This window comes from Fukomys damarensis, unplaced genomic scaffold, assembly GCF_012274545.1.
Source record: "Fukomys damarensis isolate Sample0158 unplaced genomic scaffold, DMR_v1.0_HiC HiC_scaffold_38, whole genome shotgun sequence".
In the NCBI taxonomy this organism is placed as follows: Eukaryota; Metazoa; Chordata; class Mammalia; order Rodentia; family Bathyergidae; genus Fukomys; species Fukomys damarensis.
The window spans coordinates 15,207,857-15,229,016 of record NW_022900950.1 but is presented as its reverse complement, the minus strand read 5'-3'; the positions used below and the strand labels follow the sequence as shown (position 1 = coordinate 15,229,016).

Genomic DNA, 21,160 nt, shown 5'->3' with positions numbered 1-21,160 from the left:
CAGAAGGGGAATAGCTGAATCAAATGGAACCTCTAGTCCTAAATTTTTGAGGAATCTCCACACTGATTTCCATAGTAGTTGTACCAGTCTATGCTCCCACCAGCAGTAGAGAAGAATTCTTTTTCCATGACAGCCCTACGAGCATTTGATACTGGTTGATGTTTTTTTTTTTTTTTAATGGCAGCCATTCTTCCTGGGGTGAGGAGGAATTTCAGCATTGTTTTCATTTGCATCTCTTGAATGACCACTGATGTTGAACATTTTTTCATACATTTATTTGCTATTTCTACATCTTTGTCTGAGAAATGTCTGTTCATTTCAGATGGCTTTTTTTGGATTGGGTCTTTAAATTTGAAGGGTTTGGTTTTTTCAATTCTCTGTATATTCTGAATATTAGTCTTTTGTCTGAGGAACAGCTAACAAAAATTTTTTCTTACTCTGTTGGTTGTCTCTTTGCTCTGTGTATGATTTCTTTTTCTTATTAATAAGATGAGGTCCCAGTTGTTGATTCCTTGTAATAGTTCCATGCAGTTGGAATTATTTTGTTCATAAAGTTGTTGCCTTTTATCTGTGTCTTCAAGAGTCCTACCTTTTCCATCTTCCAGCAGATTTAGTGTTTTTGTTTTAATATTTAGATCTTTAATCTGTTTGATTTTAGTTTAATGCATGGTAGGAGACATAGGGTTAGTTTTAGTCTTTGGCATGTGGAAAGATAGGTCTTCCAGCACAATTTATTAATGAGACTTTTTCTTCTAGTGAAGGTATTTGATGGCTAAATGTGTTTAGAGTTGCTTCTGCATCTTGTAATCTGTTGCACTGATCCTCAGATTTTTTTTTTTTGCCAGTACTATCCTGTTTTCATCACAGTAGCTCAGCAGAATAATTTCATATCAGATTGTGTTGTTCCTTGCCTTGCATTTGTTGCTCTGAATTACTTTAGCTATTCTAGATTTCTTCTAGTTCCAAATGAATTTTAGGAATGTTTTCTCTAGTTCTGTGAGGTATGCTGTTAGTATTTTGATTGAGATTGCATTAAATCTGTTTGACAATTTTGGGAGTGAGGTATGCAGGTGCCAGCCAGAGGTCTACCCAGATGCCATCAGTAAGTGTTCATAGACCCCAGCCAGAAGTGTGCCCAGACAACGATGGCTTGAGAACATAGACCCCAGCTGAAGGTCCTGTGGGACAACAGCTATGCAAGCACTAGGGCCCCAGCCAAAGGCCCACCCAGATTCTATTGGTAAGTGTGTGCAGGACTCAGACTATAGCTGCTGGGGTGCACAGCCCCAACCAAAGACCCTGCGGGACAGCAGCTGCACAGGTGGGCAGGCCCCAAGCAGAGGCCCTCCCAGATACCAGGTGAGCACAAGCCCCATCCAGAAGCCCACTCTGACAGTAGCACAGCGTGGGGATCCAGAAGGCCATCATTCTGATCCCTGAAATTGGCTCAGTTTTGAGCAGTAAAGAGAAGGCCTCTCTGAGACTTACTGAGAATTGAAGCCTCATATTCAGAGAGCAGAGTCACCTCAGTATGGCACAGCAGACTGCATTGATTGAAATGAGAAGACACCTGCACAAGCCTCAAAACCAGACTTTCAAATCACCTAAGGCAACCCCAAGGGGTAATTCCAAGGATGGGACAATTTGAGACTCAACCACCTGGATTCTCTGAACTGGCAACAGAAGAGGATCTGGATAAAATAGAATTTTTTTCTCAGATAAGAACAAATGGTGTCCATAGTGAAAGACATGATTAATAACTGTAGAGCAGGCACAGGTAAAACATAGAAGAATCAGGAACATGATGGAATCTCAACATAAGAAACAAATGGAATCCGTAAAACAGATTTAAACAGATATCCAGGAGATAAAAAATTCCATTGAAAGTTTATGCTGTAGAGGGAGCCAGTGTAAGGACAGAATATCAGCTATAGAAGACAAGATGGCAATTAGTGACCAGGAAAAGAAACATTTCCTAAAAATAATAAGGGTTTTGATATCAGGGCAATGCTTGCTTCCATGATAACTTTTGGAGTTCCATTTCTCTTTCTTTAAATAGTTTGAGCAGTAGTGGCATTGGATCTTGTCTAAGTTTCTTGTAGGATTCAGTAGTGTTTCCATGAGGATGTGGGCTTTTCTTTGTTGGTAGGTTTTGAATAACATCTTTAACATCATTAACTGATATTGAGTTATTTATCATTTTTATATCTCCTTGATTCAACTTTGTAATTCATTGTTTCTGGGAATCTCTATTTCTTCTGAATTTTCCATCTTATTAGAGTAAAGGTTCTAGAAGTAGATACTGATGATCTTCTGAATTTCTACATGATCTGTTGTGATTTCAATTTCACCCTCTTCATTCCTATTTGTATGGATGAGTCTTTTCTTCCCCTTTTTTGATAAGGTTGGCAAAGGGTTTATCAATTTTATTCAGTATTTCAAAGATCCAAGTCTTTGATTTATTGATTCTTTGTACTGTTTGCTTAGTCTGAATTGCATTAATTTCTGCTTTCTATAATTTTCTTCCTTGTGTGAACTTTGGGCTTGATTTTTTTTTTTCTAGAAAGTTTGAGATTGAACAGTAGACTGTTCATTTGAGCTTACTGTTTTCCTGAGGTGAGAGTTCACCACTATAAATTTCCCTTGTAGGACTGCTTTCATTGCATCCTAAAAGTTCTGATATGTTATATAAGTACTATCATTTAATTGTAGAAACTGTCAAATTTGTTCTTTAATTTCATCTGTGACCCATTAGTTGTTAAGGAGAGTGTTAGTTAATTTCCGTGTGCTTATGTAATTTTTGTAGTTTCTTTTACCATTGATTTCTAATTTCATTGCACTATGGTCTTATTATATACATGGGATTATTTCATTTTGTTTGCATTTACTTAAGCATATTGTATGAGGTAGTATGTGATATGTTTTGGAGAACATCCCATGTGTAGCTGAGAAGAATGTGTATTCTGATGTTTTGAGGTGGAACACTCTGTAGACAGATATTTACAGGTTTGGTTCAGTTCTGATATTTCTTTGTTGATTTTGTTGTCTTGTTGTCCTATTTGTTGCAGGGAGTATTGAAGTCCTCCATTGCAATTGTACTAGTGCTTATTTGATTTTTCTTGTATGTTAACATTTGTTGTCTATAGTTGGGTGCACCTGTGTTTGGTACATATATTTTTATGGTTGTTATCTCTTCCTCTTGGAATTTTCCCTTTAGAAGTATGTAGTGACCTTCTTTGTCTCTCTTGATTAGTCTAAGTTGACTTTGTCTACGTATAGAATAGCTATCCCTGCTTTTTCCAAGGTTCTATCACTGAAGTACTGTTTTCCATCCTTTGACTTTCAGTCTATGAATTTCTTTTTGAGTTAAATATGTTTCTTGTTGGTTCTTGTTTCATGATCCATTCTGCCAGTTTGTTTCTTTTGATTGGTGAAATGAGACCATCTACATTGATGGTTGTAGCTGACTTATATTGGCTTATCCTTATCATACTGTTTTTCGCTGTCAAAAGACTTTTCCACACTATTGCAGCATGTTTGGAAACATCCCAGAATGGCAATTCCTGTTCACATGCCGTGCGTTGACATTAGCACCACACCAGCCCTGTGTGCTGCTGCGCTGATTTATGAAGGTCCTGTGCCTATGTTTTGTTTGATCTACCAGTCTCCTATTTCAGATTGATTTTGACAGTGGGATGTATGTCCCTCCCATTCTTCCAAATAACTTGTGTTCTTAGTTGATTTTCTCTGAGTAGCTCTAACTTTGCTCCTCCTGTTCATCTGAGGGAGACTGCAATATTGATTATGCCCCAAAGCAGGCTGTAAAGAGTTAACCCCACAATTGGCTATTTATAGAAGTGAGTCTGGCTGAAGCCTGTGTGTGGAGGTTAGAGTTATTCACACCCAAATTCCATTCCCACAGCTAAAATAGTCTAACTAGAGGACAGTTTTCAAATTAAAACCATATATTTTGTCTATTCTGTTCCTAATTTGAGAATGCTTTGTCTTGTCTTTTATGAGCCTTGTTTACTTTAATTTCTATAGAAACCACATGACTGCATATTCTCACACATAGTTCTGCCCTTGCACCTAGCTTGCCTTTATCCCAATTGATTACTAATAAAAATCAGTGGCTTGGATTGGCCAGCGTCTTTGTCAGTTGCACCAGCATTGGTTCTTCTGGCTCCCCGCTTTCTGTCTCTCTTAGTTCTGTCTTTTGGTTTTTTCCTCAGGCCTGTGTTGTATACTTGACAGGAAACTGGAACCTGACTGTACAGGTCTCCACTATTTAGCCATGCTGAAAGTCCTATTCCATTATTATATTAACGTTTGGTAATGTGGCTGTATATGTAGATTTACAAATTGAAGCAAGAGGAAAATTAAATTTTTTACTTAAAATTATGACATTTGTCAGACTTCCTCATTCCAGATCTTTACTTTGGGTCAGTACTGTAGTTGCACAGGGTCAAGAAAGTAGACCATGATCCCTAAAAACCATGTACAGTGGCAGTAAATGAATAGTGCAATTGTGCAGTAAGTTCTGTCCCTTATGAATAGGTTGGGGGCATTTTCTCCCCCTTGTAGGAGGTTTATTTGTTTCAGAAAATCTAGAAAACATGGTAATTCCTGAAAAGTAACTTACTCTAGTTCTAAAGCACAGAGATAACTATTATTTATTTAGTTTTTCTATTTTTTTGTTTTTATCATACAAACTGTATTTGTTTGCTATTATATTACTGTAACTTAAAAGTAATTCATTCTGCTTTTGATTTTATGTCCAAAAAACTTGTAACCCATAATTACTAAAGAAAACAACTCTAGTTATTGGGAAAGTTATTGTTTTTTGTTATAAACACATTTCCATGCTCCAGAAAACTGATTTTAGTCATATGTCGGATAGTTTTTGTAGAATTTTGTACCTACTCTCAGCCCTTAGATGCCTCCTCCTTTTGTTTAAAAGCAACACTTTTATGTCATATTGAAGATTTGAAAAATCAAGTTTTTAAAGTCATAATTCACATTCAGAAAATTCTATCTTTATAAATTATGCAAATTGAGTTTTAAAAATTCTCTGTACATATGTGTAATTCTTATCATCAGTAAAGAGAGAAAGCATTTCTATCACCCTGGAAAATTCCTTTTTTTCTTCAGTTAGCCCCATCCTTCACAGCTACTGATCTGTGTTCTGCCACTTCATGTTAGTTTGTTTAGCTCTATTTTTGCCTTAAGGAAGTATATCAGCACAGCACATTGACTGTTTCTAGTGCTGGTTGAGTCACTAGTGAGCATTTACATGCTATTGGGCCAGGAATTTACTCAAGACTGCCACTTCCTCAAGAAGTTCATTGAACTCAGTGATATATATGTTTTTTTCTAACCCATACATTACCAAATCTATGTTTTAGGAGCAAAACAAGATTAAATTTGTATGGCTTGTATTAGATAGCATCGTAATATTTATGGTTGATATTTTGTGTGTGTGTGTGTGTGTGTGTGTAGTTCTCATAAGGAAATCTTTCTTTTATTTTAATTTTAATTTTATTTTTTTTGTACTAGTGATTGAACTCAGATCCTTGGGCTTGCAAGGCAGGCAACAGAACCAGAGATAAATTTCCGGCCCACATAAGGAAATCTTATACCGCTGAAATCATACACAGTTTATGTAAAATTGTGACATTGTTTACTTACCAGTTTACTTTGATGATTTTGTTTGAGTTTTAGTAACACAGACACATATGTATGTACCTGGGTTCCTGAACTTAATTCTACCATTCTGGTCTCAAACTGAATTGGACAAGAATTTAATCAGATTTCATAAGGTCAACCTTGAACCTAACCGTTGAATTTGATTTCTCATCCAACTTGGTTTTTAACCACAACCATGGAAAGGATTAAATTCACTTAGTTTATGAATCAAGGTGTGCGCGTGCGTGTGTGTGTGTGTGTGTGTGTGTGTGTGTGTTTTCAGTTGGATTTGCCTCTCCATCCTTGCTTTTTTCTGTGGTTCTGAGGACTGAACTCAAAGTGTTAAGCATTCTAGGCAGGTGCTCTGCTACTTAACTGTGTTCCCCAGCCCTTTTACAAGGTTTTTTTTTCTTTAAAACTTTGAGGTGGGGTTTTGCTAAGTTGCTTGAGCCATCTTGAACTTGTGATCTTCCTGCATCAGCCTTTTCAGTAGATGAGATTATAGATGTGTATAATAATGCCCAACTCCCTTGCCTCTTTTGAATGAAAATGGTACATGATTCCTAATAATTCATTTTGTAGTTGTTAACACTTTATCAATATAAAAATGAAGTTTAACTTTGTAAACACACATATAACCATAATTTTATGCGAATAAGTGTAATTATTTAAGTATCAAATAATAAGTTGGTGATATAGCGTGCAACCTTTTTTATTTCAGTTGAGTTGTATTCCTGGGCCTTGTCCAACTTCAGATGATTTGAAATACACTATGACTCGCTTAGCAGTGGATGGAGCTGATATTTATATTGTGGAACATGGTTGTGCTACAAATATAAAGGTAAACATTTGTCTTTTTCTTGCGCAGTGTAATTCTTTTTACTTTTACTAAACTAAACCTCTGTATCTCGAAATACAACACATAATCATAGTTTGTCATCTCTGAAACTACCACAGAATTTTAGAAGACAGCTTCCTGTGTTTTACTCAGTAATGTTCTCTTGCATAATTACATTTTTAAGTATTTTCCTCATTTTTGCACTGTAACTGAATAATTTTAACATTGCTTTAAGTCAAGCATGTAAAGTAGCAGGTTATCTTTATGTTACTGGTATAAACAAGTAGTATTTTTAAAAGATTTCACTTTGGGTAACTTTAGGCTTTAAATGTATATATTTCCTGCCTGGCTCCTGGAAACATTTTTTGGCCACTATTATTTTATGGACTGCTGTTTGAAATCAAGCTTTAAGTTTATGGAATTTTATTAGTTACTACCCATCTAAGTTTTTTTCTTCTTGTTTCCCTATTTGTGCTTTTAAAATTCTTTTTTTTTTTATGTCTACATCTCTTCCATTACTGCATTCACCTTTCCTGTTTCTTTCCTTTTCTTTCTTTTGTTCACTTGTCTCTCTATTTGAAATGATCACCTATTCTCTAGGTTATATTGAAATGACAGTTTTGCTTCATTTTCTTCATTTAATTTTAGATGGGTGCAATTCGAGTTGCTAACTGTAATCTTCACAATCAGTCAGTTGGGGAAGGAATAAGTGCTGTAATTCAGGACTTTCAAGTGAGACAGTACATTGAACAATTAAATAATTGCAGAGTTGGACTCCAGCCTGCAGTACTACGGAGAGCCTATTGGCTTGAGGCTGGGTCAGCCAATTTAGGACTTATTACTGTTGATATTGCATTAGCGGCTGATCATCACTCTAAACATGAAGCACAAAGACATTTCCTGGGAACTCATGATGCCAGAACTAAGAGGTGAGTGAATAAGAATTAAAGTAATCTTAGGCTCAGTTGAAAGTACTAGATAATTACATAAATACATTCTTCTGGTAGGAATGGAATAAGAACATTTTAAATGTTATTACGCTGCTGCACATTAGTGAATGTATAAGGACCTGATATTTAAGTAAATATATCGTATATCTTATCTCTAGTAATATGTGGTTGCTGGAAATAACATTATTTTCTCGTATTTTTCTGTGTTCATACCATGTATATCAACACAAACAAGTTGAAATCATTGGTCCCAAAATAACATTCCATAAATCATTATTCTTTCTTTCATACCTTGGCTCTGTACTTCAATTCATCATTCCTAGAAATGATCATACTATTACCATGTACTATTTAAAATTCCTTTTGTGGGCCTCCCTAACTGCAGAAATGTGTAATAGAACCTAGACCTGTTTCCATTGGCTCTTAAGAAATGATTATATTTGCTTTTAAAAAAGTTGCCAGAGCCTCTTTCTGAATCATTTCTTTTTAAGACAACAGTATGGCTTTTAAATCCACATATGCCATTGTATAGTTAATACATAATTATTCTAAAAATATAGAAAAGTATCAAAAAGACAAAGAAAAATAATGATCATAACCCTACTATACAGAATATTGTACTATTTCTATCCAGGATTTTGGTGTACTTTTCTTATACCTGAAAACTTCCATTTTCTAATTCTCCATGTTTATATTAAACTTTATCCTAATAATTTCCCCCTATGATTGAAAATTTTGTAACCAGGAAGATGCATCATATACTAATTACCTATTGGCCTTGTATTATTCAAATTGTTTCTAAATTTCCCATTATACATAATAGTAATGGACATTTTTGCAAATTAATAATATAGCATTCTGTATGTCATTATATTTCTTGATTTTACATTTATTTATATATAGGATAATACTTTTTATGAGTTTATTTTTGCTCTTTTGACTTCCTTGTTTATGAACTTCTTGTTTATCTTAGTGTGCATTTATTATTAGAGTCTTGGTGCTTTTCTTACCAAGCTCTTTATAAATTACACCCTTTCTGTGATCAGTGTTGCTAGACTTTGTAATAAGTTTCATCTTTGAATTGTATTTTTATTCAGCTCTACAGATTTGAATTTTTATATATTCATGTCTTTTTCATTGTAATTTTTTCTACTAGTTTGAAAAAAACTTGCTAGAAAGCAAATAGCACTTGCATTTTCATATTTTTACCTATTCTGTTTGTTATAAAACTTAAATTTATTTTGATCCTATGTGGGCTATTAATCTGGATAAGCAGAGATTTTTCTGAAAATAATTATTTGAATACAAAGAAAAATACACCTAGTACATAATCATTTCTCTTTTATAATAATTTTATTTTCATCTGTTAATTTTTCCAAAGAACTTGAGGATTTTTCTTTTTCAGTTTTTTTAAACCTCTTGAGATTTTCATTGAGATTGTTAATCTTTTAAATTAAAGAAGATACCTTATAAATCTGAAAATAAAACTTCATGTAAAGAGAATGATTTTTGAAAGAGCTTAGGTAGGTATAACGAGGTTCAATCCCCAGGGATGCCAAAAAAAATTTTTTTTTGTTTCTTTGTTAATTATTGGTCGAAAAGCCAGTTAGTTAGTGTGAATAAAATTCTCTCATTTAAGTTGGGTGACAGTGTAAGGTGCTAATTAAGCTAAGGAGCTGGCTTCTGGTGAATGAAGTTTTTTGTAACTAGCACATTTAGCTTAGTTTCAGTGTTCTGTTGTGTCAACAACTATGAAGTGTCTAAGATTTCATTGTACCTACAACCTTACGAGCTACCCTGTCAATGTACAATTACTGTTTCAGTTAAGATTTAATTAAATTCATTAATAAAAAATAAAAAAGTTCTTGTTTGAAAAAAGATTTGATTAAAAAATTAAAGGGCAGAATATTTTTAAATATTTACTATTGTTTTAAAACTGTATACCTTTGATTTTTGTATTTGCTTCTCTTTTAATGCTTTTTAAAATGTATGCTGTAGAACATGTTTAAGTAAATGCAAGGGAACTGGAGTTATCCCTGGTATATTATCAGACCATAGTGCCATTAAACTGGAGATCAATAGCATAAGAAACTGAAATAACTTCACAAACACATGGAAATTGAACAACAATCCCCTGAACAACCAATGGGTCACAGAGGAAATTGAAAAGAAATTAGGCACTTTTTACAAATAAATGATAATACCAATACAACATACAGGGATCGATGGGACACAATGAAGGCTCTTCTACAAGGGAAATTCATAGCAATGAATTCCCACACTAGGAAAACAGAGTGAGCTCAAATAACCTAATGCTGAATCTTAAGCTCCTAGTAAAACAAGAGCAAGACAAACCAAAAGCTCATACAAAAGAGGAAATTATAAAGATCAGAACAGAAATCAGTGCAATAGAGATTGAGAAACAATACCCCCCCAAAATCAATGAATCAAAGAATTGGTTTTTCAAAAGAATAAATAAAATCAATAAGCCCTTAGCCAACCTTATCAAAGAAAGGAAAGAAAAGGCTCAAATCCATGCAATTAGGAATGAAAAAGGTAAAGTCCCAACAGTTCCAGCAGAAATCCAGAGGATCAGCAGTACCTACTTTGAGAACCTGTACTCTAATAAAATGGAAAACACGGAAGAAATGGACAGATTACTAAATACATATGAATTACTAAAGTTGAATGAAAAAGATATAAAAATTCTAAACACCTCAATTACAATCAGTGAAATTGAAAACGTAATTAAAATTTTGCCAACAGAAAAGCCCAGGTCCTGATGTCTTCACTGCTGAATTCTATAAAACATTTAGAGAAGAACTATTACCACTACTCTTTAAACTTTTCAGTGAAATTGAAAGGGAGGCTATACTTCCAAATTCTTTCCTGGAAACAAGTGTTACTTTGATTCAGTTTTGTTTTTTTTTGTTTTTTTTTTTTTTTTTTTTTTTGTTTCAGTGTGTCACTTTTATTCTAAAATCACAGAAAGACCAAACCAAAAAAGAAAACTACAGGCCAATCTCCCTAATGAACATAGAGGCAAAAATCCTCAATAAGATACTTGCAAACAGAATACAGAGGGTCATCAAGAAATCATACACCCTGACCAAGTCAGGTTTATACCAGGGATGAAGAGTGTTTCAATATATGTAAATCAATAAATGTAAGACACTATATTAGCAGAGTCAAGAACAAAAACCGTATGATCATCTCAATAGATGCAGAAAGAATATTTGACAAAATTCAACACCCACTTATGATTTAAAAAATCCTGCAGAAAATTGGAATAGATGGTCTTTATCTCAACTTGATAAAGGCTATCTATGAAAAACCAACAGCCAACATCATACTAAATGGTCAAACACTGAAAACTTTCATGCTAAAATCAGGAACAAGGATATCCACTGTCACCACTTTTGTTCAATATAGTTCTGGAAACATTAGCCACAGCAATTAGACAAGAGAAAGAAATAAAAGCAATAAAGATAGGAAAGGAAGAAGATATACTGTCATTATGTGCTAATGATATGATACTCTATAGAGAAGAACCAAAAATCTCTGCTAAAAGACTTCTAGAGTTGACAGACTCAGTAAAATAGATACAAGGTCAGCACTCAAAAATCAAAAGCTTTCTTGTAAACAAATAACAGACTCAGAGAAATTAGGGAAACAATTCCTTTCACAATAGTATCAAAAAAAATATCTAGGAATCAATCTAATGAAGGAAGCAAAAGACCTCTACACTGAAAACTATAGCACTCTGAAAAAAGAGATTGAAGAGGATATAAGAAAATGAGACATCCCTTGCTCCTGGGTAGGAAGAATCAAGATAGTGAAAATGCCATACTTCCAAAACTGCTATACAGATTCAATGCAATCCTGATTGAAATCCCAATAGTATATTTCCAGAACTAGAGAAAACAATCCAAAAATTCATTTGGAACTAGAAGAGACCTAGATTAGCAAAAAAGCCATTCTAGGCAACAGAGACCATGGCAGAGGGTATCACAATCCACAACTTGAAACTATACTACAAAGCCACTTTGATAAAAACAGCATGTTACTGATAAAGAAACAGGTCTGACGATTAGTGGAATACATTAGAAAATGCAGAAGCAACTCCAGATGTACTGTGCTACCTCATCTTTGACAAAGGAACCAACCATCCTTATTGGAGGAAAGATAACCTCTTTAATAAATTGTGTTGGAAAAACTGGATTTTTGGCTGCCAAAGATTAAAACTGGATCCCTGTCTTTCACCATGCACTAAACTAAAATCTAAGTGGATTAAAGATCTTAATATTAAAACAGAAACACTAAGTTTGCTGGAAGAAACGTTAGGTAGAACTCTTGAAGATATTGGCATAGGAAAAGATTTTATGAACAAATCCTCAGTAGCATAGGAGCTAGCACAAAGAATCAACAACTGGCATCTCATCTTATTAAAAAGCTTCTGCTCTGTAAGAGAAACCACCAACAGAGCTAACAAAACCTATGGGGGGGGGTTTACCAGCTGTTCCTCAGACAAAGGTCTACTATCTAGAACATATAAAGAACTCAAAAAAAAAAAAAAAATCAGGCCCCCGAATTTAACGATCCCATTGAAAAATGGTCATCTGAAACGAAGTCATTTCTCAGACAAGTAAAAGCAGCAAGTATGTATATTAAAAAATGTATAACATCAGTGGTCATTGGAGAGATGCAGAAGAAAATAACACAGATTCCATCTAACCCCAGAAAGAATGGCTGCTATCAAGAAATCAGTAACAAATGCTGGCAGAGGTGCAGGGATAAAGGAACCCTTCTTCATTGTTGGTGAGGGTGCACACTGGTGGAATTACTATGGAAATCAATATGAGATATCTCAAACAACTATAATTAGAGGTCGCATTTGACCCAGCTGTCCCTCTGCTTGATATCTTTCCAAAAGAATTGAAAGAATCATACCACAGTGATATATGCTCACCCATGTTTATAGCGGCACAGTTTGTAATAGATAAAACTTGGAGACAGCCCAGTTGCCCGTCATCTGGAGACTGGATAATATTTTTCTATAAAAGGAGTACTACTCAGCCGTAAAGAATGAGAAACTAGAGACAGTTATAGCTGGACTTATAGATGGATGCATATTGAAATCATACTCAAGTAAAATAAATAGGGCACACATATATAAATGCTGAATAGTTTCTTTGGTGTGAAAAACTAAAAGTGTAAATAAGGTTCAAATTGTACAATTGATAATGTGAAATAGGAAGAAAAGGGCTAAAGAAGTTGGGGAAGTGGGAAGGTTATGGGAAAAGAAAGAAAGGAAAAGAGGAAATATGAGAAAAGGAACAAATGGAAACAAAGTGTTTGTAAATAGGGAATGGTGGAGAGAGTGAAGGACACACAAGTGTATGGGAAAAAAATAACCGAGATACATCATGTAAAGGTATAAGATCTCAATGTTAAATGTAACTGTGCCATATAACTAAAAAGTACCAATAAACTTAATGGAAAAAAATGTATGCTATATTATTCTTCCATCTCACTGTGATATGATTGACTTTAAATTTAACTTTTTATTTGAAAGGCAGAAAGATTAAAAATACATCCCAGATTAAAAGTAAACCTTTGTGTTTATGTTTACTTTGTTTTTTTAAAAAATCTTAATAATAATTGGCCTGTTTTAATTAGCTGTGAAAAAGTTTCTATTGCTTATAATGATTTTTTTATGCTGTTTTTGGGGGGGTTTAATATTCTTTTTAGGTTATGGTTTTTGTGGCCAGACGATACACTGAAGAATAAGAGGTGTAGAAACAAGTGTGGATGTCTTGGTGGCTGCAGATTCTTTGGTGGCACAGTAACTAGCCTAGATTTCTTCAGACTTGAAGAATTGACACCTTCCAGTAGTTCTGCATTTTCAAGCGCAAGTGCGGAGTCTGATATGTGCTATGGTCAGTCTCTGCTACAGCCTGGAGAATGGATTATTACTAAAGAAATCCCCAGAATTACAGATGGTAATAAAATGTGTTGTTGTGTGTTGTGCTAATCTTTTTATCATTTTTATCCCATTTTGAGAGAAGTTTAGTGTCACTTAGTTCAAATAAATTTTTTTGGTGCTATTATGAGAACAGTTCAATAAAATGCATGTTAGTTTACTGAGTAACTTAACTAAAGCCAGGAAAGACTAGCAATTTTTTAATTACTGAGAGCCAAAGTGGGTTTACTATTTAGATTTACTATTGTTGACATAGGTGACTTTCCTCAAAAAGCATCTTCTAAATATTTATTTATATATCATCATTTTCCTGTAACCCAGCTTCCAAAGGTATACATAGGAGTAACTGTTTGGTTTAACAGTTTACTTTGTATAGGACAACCTATCAATAATAACATTTATAATATTGGTTCTATGTTAAAAACTACTTTTGCAAGATTGAACATGTGAAGAAGAGCAATCTGATCTTAGAATCACCCAAATATATAAATATAAAGTATTTAATATAAGCATATAAATATAACATGAAATAGAATAAAGAAGGTCATATTGGTAGAATTAAAGATACATTTAGTTCTTATCATGTATAAGTGACTCAAACCCATGTTTCATTTGACTTTTGTTCTGTTTTTACAATTTTGATACTAGAATTCAGCAATATATTTTAAGTTCACAAGACTTCTTATCCTTTGAATTCCATCTAGAATTGCTTTTTGTTCAAGGTGTATGTTTTCGCCTACTAGTAAATTACTTTTTCTTGGGTAATGCAAGGATGTCTGGAAAGAAGGGAAGTTTTTTCTTTTGCTCTAGATAGCTATAGAACTCACTTATGTAACACAATATAGTGCTCTTTATGAGACTTGGAAAGAGTAGTGCTCCACTTTGGCTATGAAATCATTGCCCATTCACAGAGCTTTTTATTGGGTGCTTTCTAAGTTTCAGGTGTTATTGTAGGTTTTGGAAGTATATCAGCGAATGAAAAATGATACAATTCCTGCTCTTATTGGACTTCTATAGCAAATAGGGCAGTATGTTTAAAATAATTAAGAGAAAGAAATATGGCATGCTTGGCATCGTTCTTGAAAGTTTTCTGTAAGTTTGAATTTTTTTTTTTTCTTTCTGGGGATCAAACTTGGGAACTTCCACTTACAAGGCAGGCAGCAGCACCACCGAACTAAATCCCCAGCCCAAGTTTGAATTTTTTGTATGTCTTAGAGATTGAACCCATGGCCTTATTCATGCTAAGTACATGATTTACCACCAAGCTACCCCAGCCTTGAAATATCTTAAATATATTACCATGTGAAATTAAGTTACTTGTGCTGTTTCCAACATTATCATACTTAAAAATGGAATTATTCTTTTTAAATTGTTTTGGAAATGTTTATATTCACTTACCTTTTTGTTTGTTTAGGTAACCTCAATGGTATGAAGAGGAAAGAATGGGAAAACAAATCAGTAGGAATAGAAGTAGAAAGAAAAACTCAGCACCTTAGTCTTCAAGTACCATTACGATCTCATAGTTCATCTTCTTCGTCAGAAGAAAATAGTAGTTCTAGTGCTGTGCAACCTTTACTGGCAGGTGAAAAGGAAAGTCCTTCATCTGCAGCTGATGACCGTGTGGTTCAGAAAGAGTTCCTGCCTGGTACAAAAAGAGATGATGGCCAAGTAAGGTCAGTAATTCAGTTAGACTTAGAAACTTGATCAGATTTGGGGATTATAACTGCTTAAAATGTGGCAAGAAAACTTTTTTCTCTACTTCTTCACTTCAGAGCATTTTTCTTACACTTGAATGTCATTTGAAATGTTAGTCTTTTGAGTAAAAATGATACACATATATTCATTGTTGATACTAGGAAATACAAAAATATAATGAAAACAAATGTTTCTTGTTATTTCACCGTTCAGAGTGAATTACTGTTAACATTCAGTTACTGTCCTAGTGTGAATATTTCTTGCTCCTCCTCTCTGTACTTTTAATGGTAGACTACTCCCTTCTTTTGAAGCATGCTTGCCTTTGATAGCACATTTCAAAATTTGCTTCTACCTCCTTGGCTGTTCCTTCTCATTCTTGACTGCCACATCCTTTATCTTTTTCTCCTTTTCCAGTCTGTCATTTGTTAAGTGTTGATGTACTTCTGTTCTCAAATCTCTGTCCTTTTCTCTATTTTATATCATTTCCCTAGCTTGGCTCAAATATGATCCTTAAGTTACATTTTAAAATTCCAACCAAAACATTTTCCCTACAAACAAAGGTGCCATCTTAATATTTCTCCTTGAATACTTCATAGAGACCTTGAAGTCAGCATATAGGAAATATTTTTTTCCTACCATTCTGAAACTTTCGTGCCTCAGTAAAAGGCACTACTGCATCAGTGGCTGAAATCAGAAATACTGAGGGTGTCGATGACTTTTTTCCATCAGTCACTCTCCTTTAATTAAAGGCCCCTGCTATATTTTGTTGGACAAGCTTTTAGAAGATGCAAGAAAAAAAATACAACAATAAGAAAAAAAAAATAACACCACACACACACACACACAAAAAAAAACAAAAAAACCTTGTAAATGCACTCCTATCCATACATTGTGGATACAAGGTTACACCCTGGATACCTTTAAAAATTTATCGTGTTTCAACTACCTTAAATTTGTTAGCAACCTGGGATATGATATATAGTGTATTATTTTGCCTACTTTGGATATTTTAGAATTTTACTTATAAAATAATAAAAATTACTAAAAACTTCATATATCTTAAATTACACAATTTGATAAAAATAGTAATAGCTTTGTTTTCTGTTTCAGTATTCCTGCAGAAATTTCAGGAACTAGTCCTGTGTCTCCTAACACTCAGGAAAAGTCAGTAGGTCAGTCTCCTCTTAGATCTCCTTTGAAGCGACAAGCCTCTGTATGTTCTACCCGACTTGGAAGTACGAAGAGTCTTACTGCTGCTTTTTATGGGGACAAGCAGCCTGTTACAGTTGGAGTCCAGTTTAGTAGTGATGTCTCTCGAAGTGATGAGAATGTGCTAGACTCACCAAAGCAGAGGAGAAGTTTTGGTTCTTTCCCATATACTCCATCAGCAGACTCCAATTCATTTCATCAATATCGATCAATGGATTCCAGCATGTCAATGGCTGATAGTGAAGCCTACTTTTCTGCAGCTGAGGAATTTGAGCCCATTAGTAGTGATGAAGGCCCTGGAACTTACCCTGGTAGGAAGAAGAAGAAAAAGCAAACACAGCAGATTGACTATAGTAGGGGTTCCATATATCACAGTGTAGAAGGACCACTTACTGGCCATGGAGAAAATGTTCCTGATCCCCGAACTCTGCCATTCAAAACTCATCCTTCCCAGGCTTCATTTGTTTCTGCATTAGGCGGAGATGATGATGTTACAGAACATCTATATATTGTAGAAGGTGAGAAAATAGTAGAGTGTGAACAGATCACTTCTCAGCAACCTGTAATGAATTGTTATCAAACTTACCTTACTCAGTTCCAAGTAATTAACTGGTCAGTTAAACACCCAACCAACAAAAGAACCTCTAAGTCCTCATTGCATCGTCCTCTTGATCTGGATACACCAACCAGTGAAGAAAGTTCATCATCCTTTGAACAGCTTTCTGTTCCAACATTTAAGGTATAAACCAAATCCTGAGATTCCACTGGCATATTTATTTAGAAAAGTAGACTTTATTTTCTTTATTTTTTAATTAGTACATGTTAAGTAGCTTTTTAAGAAGTTGTTTTCCTAACTGTTCAGTCATTTCAGCTAGTTTTTAAAAATACAGTTTCTGAAGTCATGGCTTTATATAGGAGTTAGGTGGCAGGGTTATTGATGAGTCTTACAAAATATAAGCAGATCAAATTGAGGAAAGGTGATTGTGTTAAGCTAGTAAATAAATACATAGTAGATGTCTACATTACACAGTACTCTTCAGATAAGGACAAAGTTTCTCTGTGAGTTTGTTTTCTGTGTCTTAAAAGTAAGATTTTAGAATTGCTTTTCATGCCCTTTTATTTTCTCTACCTTTTCTTTTTTGGTACGGGGGAATCAAACTCGGGTCCTTATGCTTTTAGAATTGCTTTTAATAATTAGTGTTCTTTCTCCTAATCTCTAACTGATCTAGAAAAATCTAGCTTTATTCACTTGACATTTGAGATTTTTAGAATATAGTATGAATGATAGTACTGTTCATCTCTATAGTGTATATCATGTGACTTTTTAAGGAAAGCTGAAGATACCTGAAAATAAATTTAGTGATACTAGTCAAGATGAAAACTGTATTTTTTAAATTTCAAATTAAAAGATACTTTTTTAAGATGTTCATGACTGAAATGAAGCATACAAAGTCGTAATGAACTGATTCTTTTCTTCAAATATTGGCTTTAATTTGTGTAGACATTTTTAGTTCAGATTAATTATATTCTACTGTGTACCAGGTATTTGATGTACACTGGTGGGGGAAGCATAGATGAAGCTTATAGTTAATAGGAGGGAGTCGGGCAGTCAATAGACAAACAGAGAAGTAAATGGTTTCAAATTGAGAAAGATCTTATGTAGACAATGAAAAATTCTGAAATACACAATAATGGCATAGAACTACCTAGATTATATTGACGTGGAAAATCTGAGGAGATAATACTTAAACTAAAAATTCCAAAATGAGGAATTGAGGATGGGGGTACCTCAGGACACTGCATTTCAGGCAGAGGGGGTTACCTACAGTGAGAAAGGTCATTGAGCAGGGAAAAGTAGCAAGTAGGGACACATAAACAAGGGTAAGATTATTTAGTATTTACAGACTATGGTATCAAATTTTATTTTCATTGGAAAACTCTTAAGATCTTTAAGGAAATGTGAGGTAAATTAATCTACTTTGACTACCAAGTGGAATTATTGTCATTAAGAGTGGAAACAGGGTAATGACTTTAGGAGGCTGTTGCAGTGATCTTTTATCAGAGATGAAAGAGACTTGGATTTAAAATGTGCTGGTACCAGTGGCAATGTTTTAATGGAGTTACTCTTACAGATATATATATATATATATATAGGCATTTGAATAATATGTATAGAAATAAGAAGAAATATTAGTGACAGATGCAAAGTTTTAGTTTTTAAGTTTCTGCCCATTTCTTGTCCAAGATTAATTTCCCATGCTAAGATTTCAAAACGTTTTCTTTAGTCATGCAAAAATATGCTGGTATATGAATTTTCAGTATAGAATTGAATTGTACTTAGTGTGCACAATAGTAACTCAGAGAATAGAATTATTTCTGTATTTTAAGAAATATTTATAGTTTTACTAGGTAGTCAAACCTCTGGAGAAGATGGGCCAAGGAATTCATGTCATTAAATAACTTCAAAGAACATAGGACACAGAAAAATTTCCTTCATTAAATATAAATCAGTGACAAGCATTTCTAAGGGTTCACTTTGGTTAGTTAGGTTCACTTATCACTTTACGTTTATGAATATAAAATACAAGTCGAATTTTTCCTACAATTTCATGTTTCTCTGGGTCTCTTTTTCACTTAAAAGTTGATTGGGAAAAGACTAACATTAGCTTTCACAGACTCTAGAGGAAAGACATTTGAAATACTTGCTTCATTTGTAAACTTTTACTCTAGTTGTTCAACCCTCACAACCCTACTCTGTCATTTATTTATTATTTATTGACTATAAAGAAAATGAAATTACTAATTAAATATTTTCTGTGATTTTTCTCAATTTCTATACTAAACATTTATCCTGACTATATCAAAATTGTATTGACAAGGAAATGTGGTTATTCACTAAGACCATTATAAACCAAGTAATAATTTCTATTATTTTAGGTTATAAAACAGGGGCTTACAGCTAATTCTTTGCTAGACAGAGGCATGCAATTTTCAGGATCAACTTCAAAGTAAGTAAAAATTGTGTATTTTTAAAGTTTAAAATCAGTCTTGATTATAAGCTAAGTAAAGTTTATTCTAAGTAATACCTATTCTTTACTTGAGTATGGGCCTCATTTTAAGACTAAATTTTACAAAATAAATTAGCACTTTTGTCTTGTATGGCTTTGACTACATAAGCAGTACTATTTCTGATTACTTGATATATCAATATTTGGGACTCATAATAATTTAATGTTGTATTTTTATTATTTTAGAACAGGCCCATAAAGTAAATATGTTAAACATTTTTCTCCTTTCATGTATTAGCCATTTTTGACCAGTTTACATTTTAATACCTTATTTGGCCTCTCTTTGAAATATCAAGCCTAGTTCTATGAAATTTTTCACTGAAATAAATGCAGTCTGAATGTTGACTCATCTTAAGAAAGCTCAGCTTTTATACTTGTTCATGTTTTTTTTTTTAATATAACATTTGCTTGTTACATTGTATAGTACCCCATATACTCCCCTGGAAAAGAAAATTAATAACACAGATGATGAGACATTCACAGACGAATGGGCCCTAGACCAGCCAGTCACTCAGACCAGGACAACAGCCATAGTTGAAGTAAAAGGAACTGTTGATATTGTACTGACTCCACTGGTGGCTGAAGCTTTGGACAGGTAGTAATGTCTAAAAGTATAGTTATTACTTATAAAATGATGTGTGATACAAAAAATAAGTTCATTTGATAAATGTTCATAGAGAAGATAGTTGATGATAAAGCTACTTTGAGTAAAAATGGGCATATGTTTAGGAAGGTCTGTGTTTTCAGTTGTTACTTTCTCAGCCTCAATAATTATATTGCAATATTACAGTAATTATATTGCAATATATATGCATATTGTGTGTGTGTGTGTGTGTATATATATATATATATGTATATATATTGTTTTACATTTGGAGCTAATAAGCATAAAATAAGTACTCAGGGACTAATTATCATTTCATATTCTCACTATCTAGTTAATGAAGGGTTAAAGAGAAATAATAGATACTCTGTCCAACAGGATGCCAGTAGTCTATCTAGGAAAATAAACCAAATATGAATAAAAACCAGAGTGCAACACAGCGGAAAGCAAAATTGTGTAGAAAACCCTAAGTGATGAAGGGCTTCAGTGAGGACCAATTTTATGAAAATGTTTTACTACAAAGGTACACAGTTTTCTATGATAGCTTTTTAAGATTTTTATGTATATAGATGAAAACTATAGGAAATTATCTTAGGGAGATTTTTGAAGAAAAGATCCACCAGTTTAAGAAATCAACTCAAAATGGATGAAAGACTTAAATGTAAGTCCTGAAACTATGAAACTTTTAAAAGAAAGCATAGGATTTAATACTTTAGGACACTGGAATGGGCAAGCAAGGCTTTTTTTTTTTTTTTTTGTACAAGACCCTAAGAACATCAAACAAAAGCAAAAATACACAAATGGGATTATATCAAGCTCAAAACTTCCTCACAGTAAAGAAAAGATTAACAGAGTGAGGAAACAGCCTACAGAATAAGAGTAAATGTTTATAAACTATGTATGTTGACAAAGGGTTGATACCTACAATAAGGAACTCAGACCAACAGAAAAAAAAAATAACCCAAATTAAAATGGACAATAGACTTAAATAGACATTTCTTTCAAAAAGACTTAAAAATAACAAACAGGTATATGAAAAAATGCTCAACATCATTAATCAACAAAGAAATGCAAATCAAAACCCACAGTAAAGTGTTACCTCAGTCCAATAAGAATGACTGTTATCTA

General features: G+C 33.6%; 1 protein-coding gene across 7 annotated transcripts in view; it reads left to right on the top strand.

Annotated features, from left to right (window-relative positions):
* Positions 1–21,160, top strand: part of Kiaa1109 (KIAA1109 ortholog) — a 213,952-nt gene that overhangs the window by 81,529 nt on the left and 111,263 nt on the right. For all 7 annotated transcript variants that reach the window (XM_010611104.2, XM_033760040.1, XM_010611092.2 and 4 more), the window contains exons 25-31: positions 6,407–6,526; positions 7,172–7,452; positions 13,225–13,475; positions 14,871–15,129; positions 16,262–17,099; positions 19,298–19,368; positions 19,853–20,023. In XM_010611104.2, the coding sequence (XP_010609406.1) occupies positions 6,407–6,526; positions 7,172–7,452; positions 13,225–13,475; positions 14,871–15,129; positions 16,262–17,099; positions 19,298–19,368; positions 19,853–20,023 (1,991 nt within the window). The remainder of the gene's footprint in view (positions 1–6,406; positions 6,527–7,171; positions 7,453–13,224; positions 13,476–14,870; positions 15,130–16,261; positions 17,100–19,297; positions 19,369–19,852; positions 20,024–21,160) is intronic.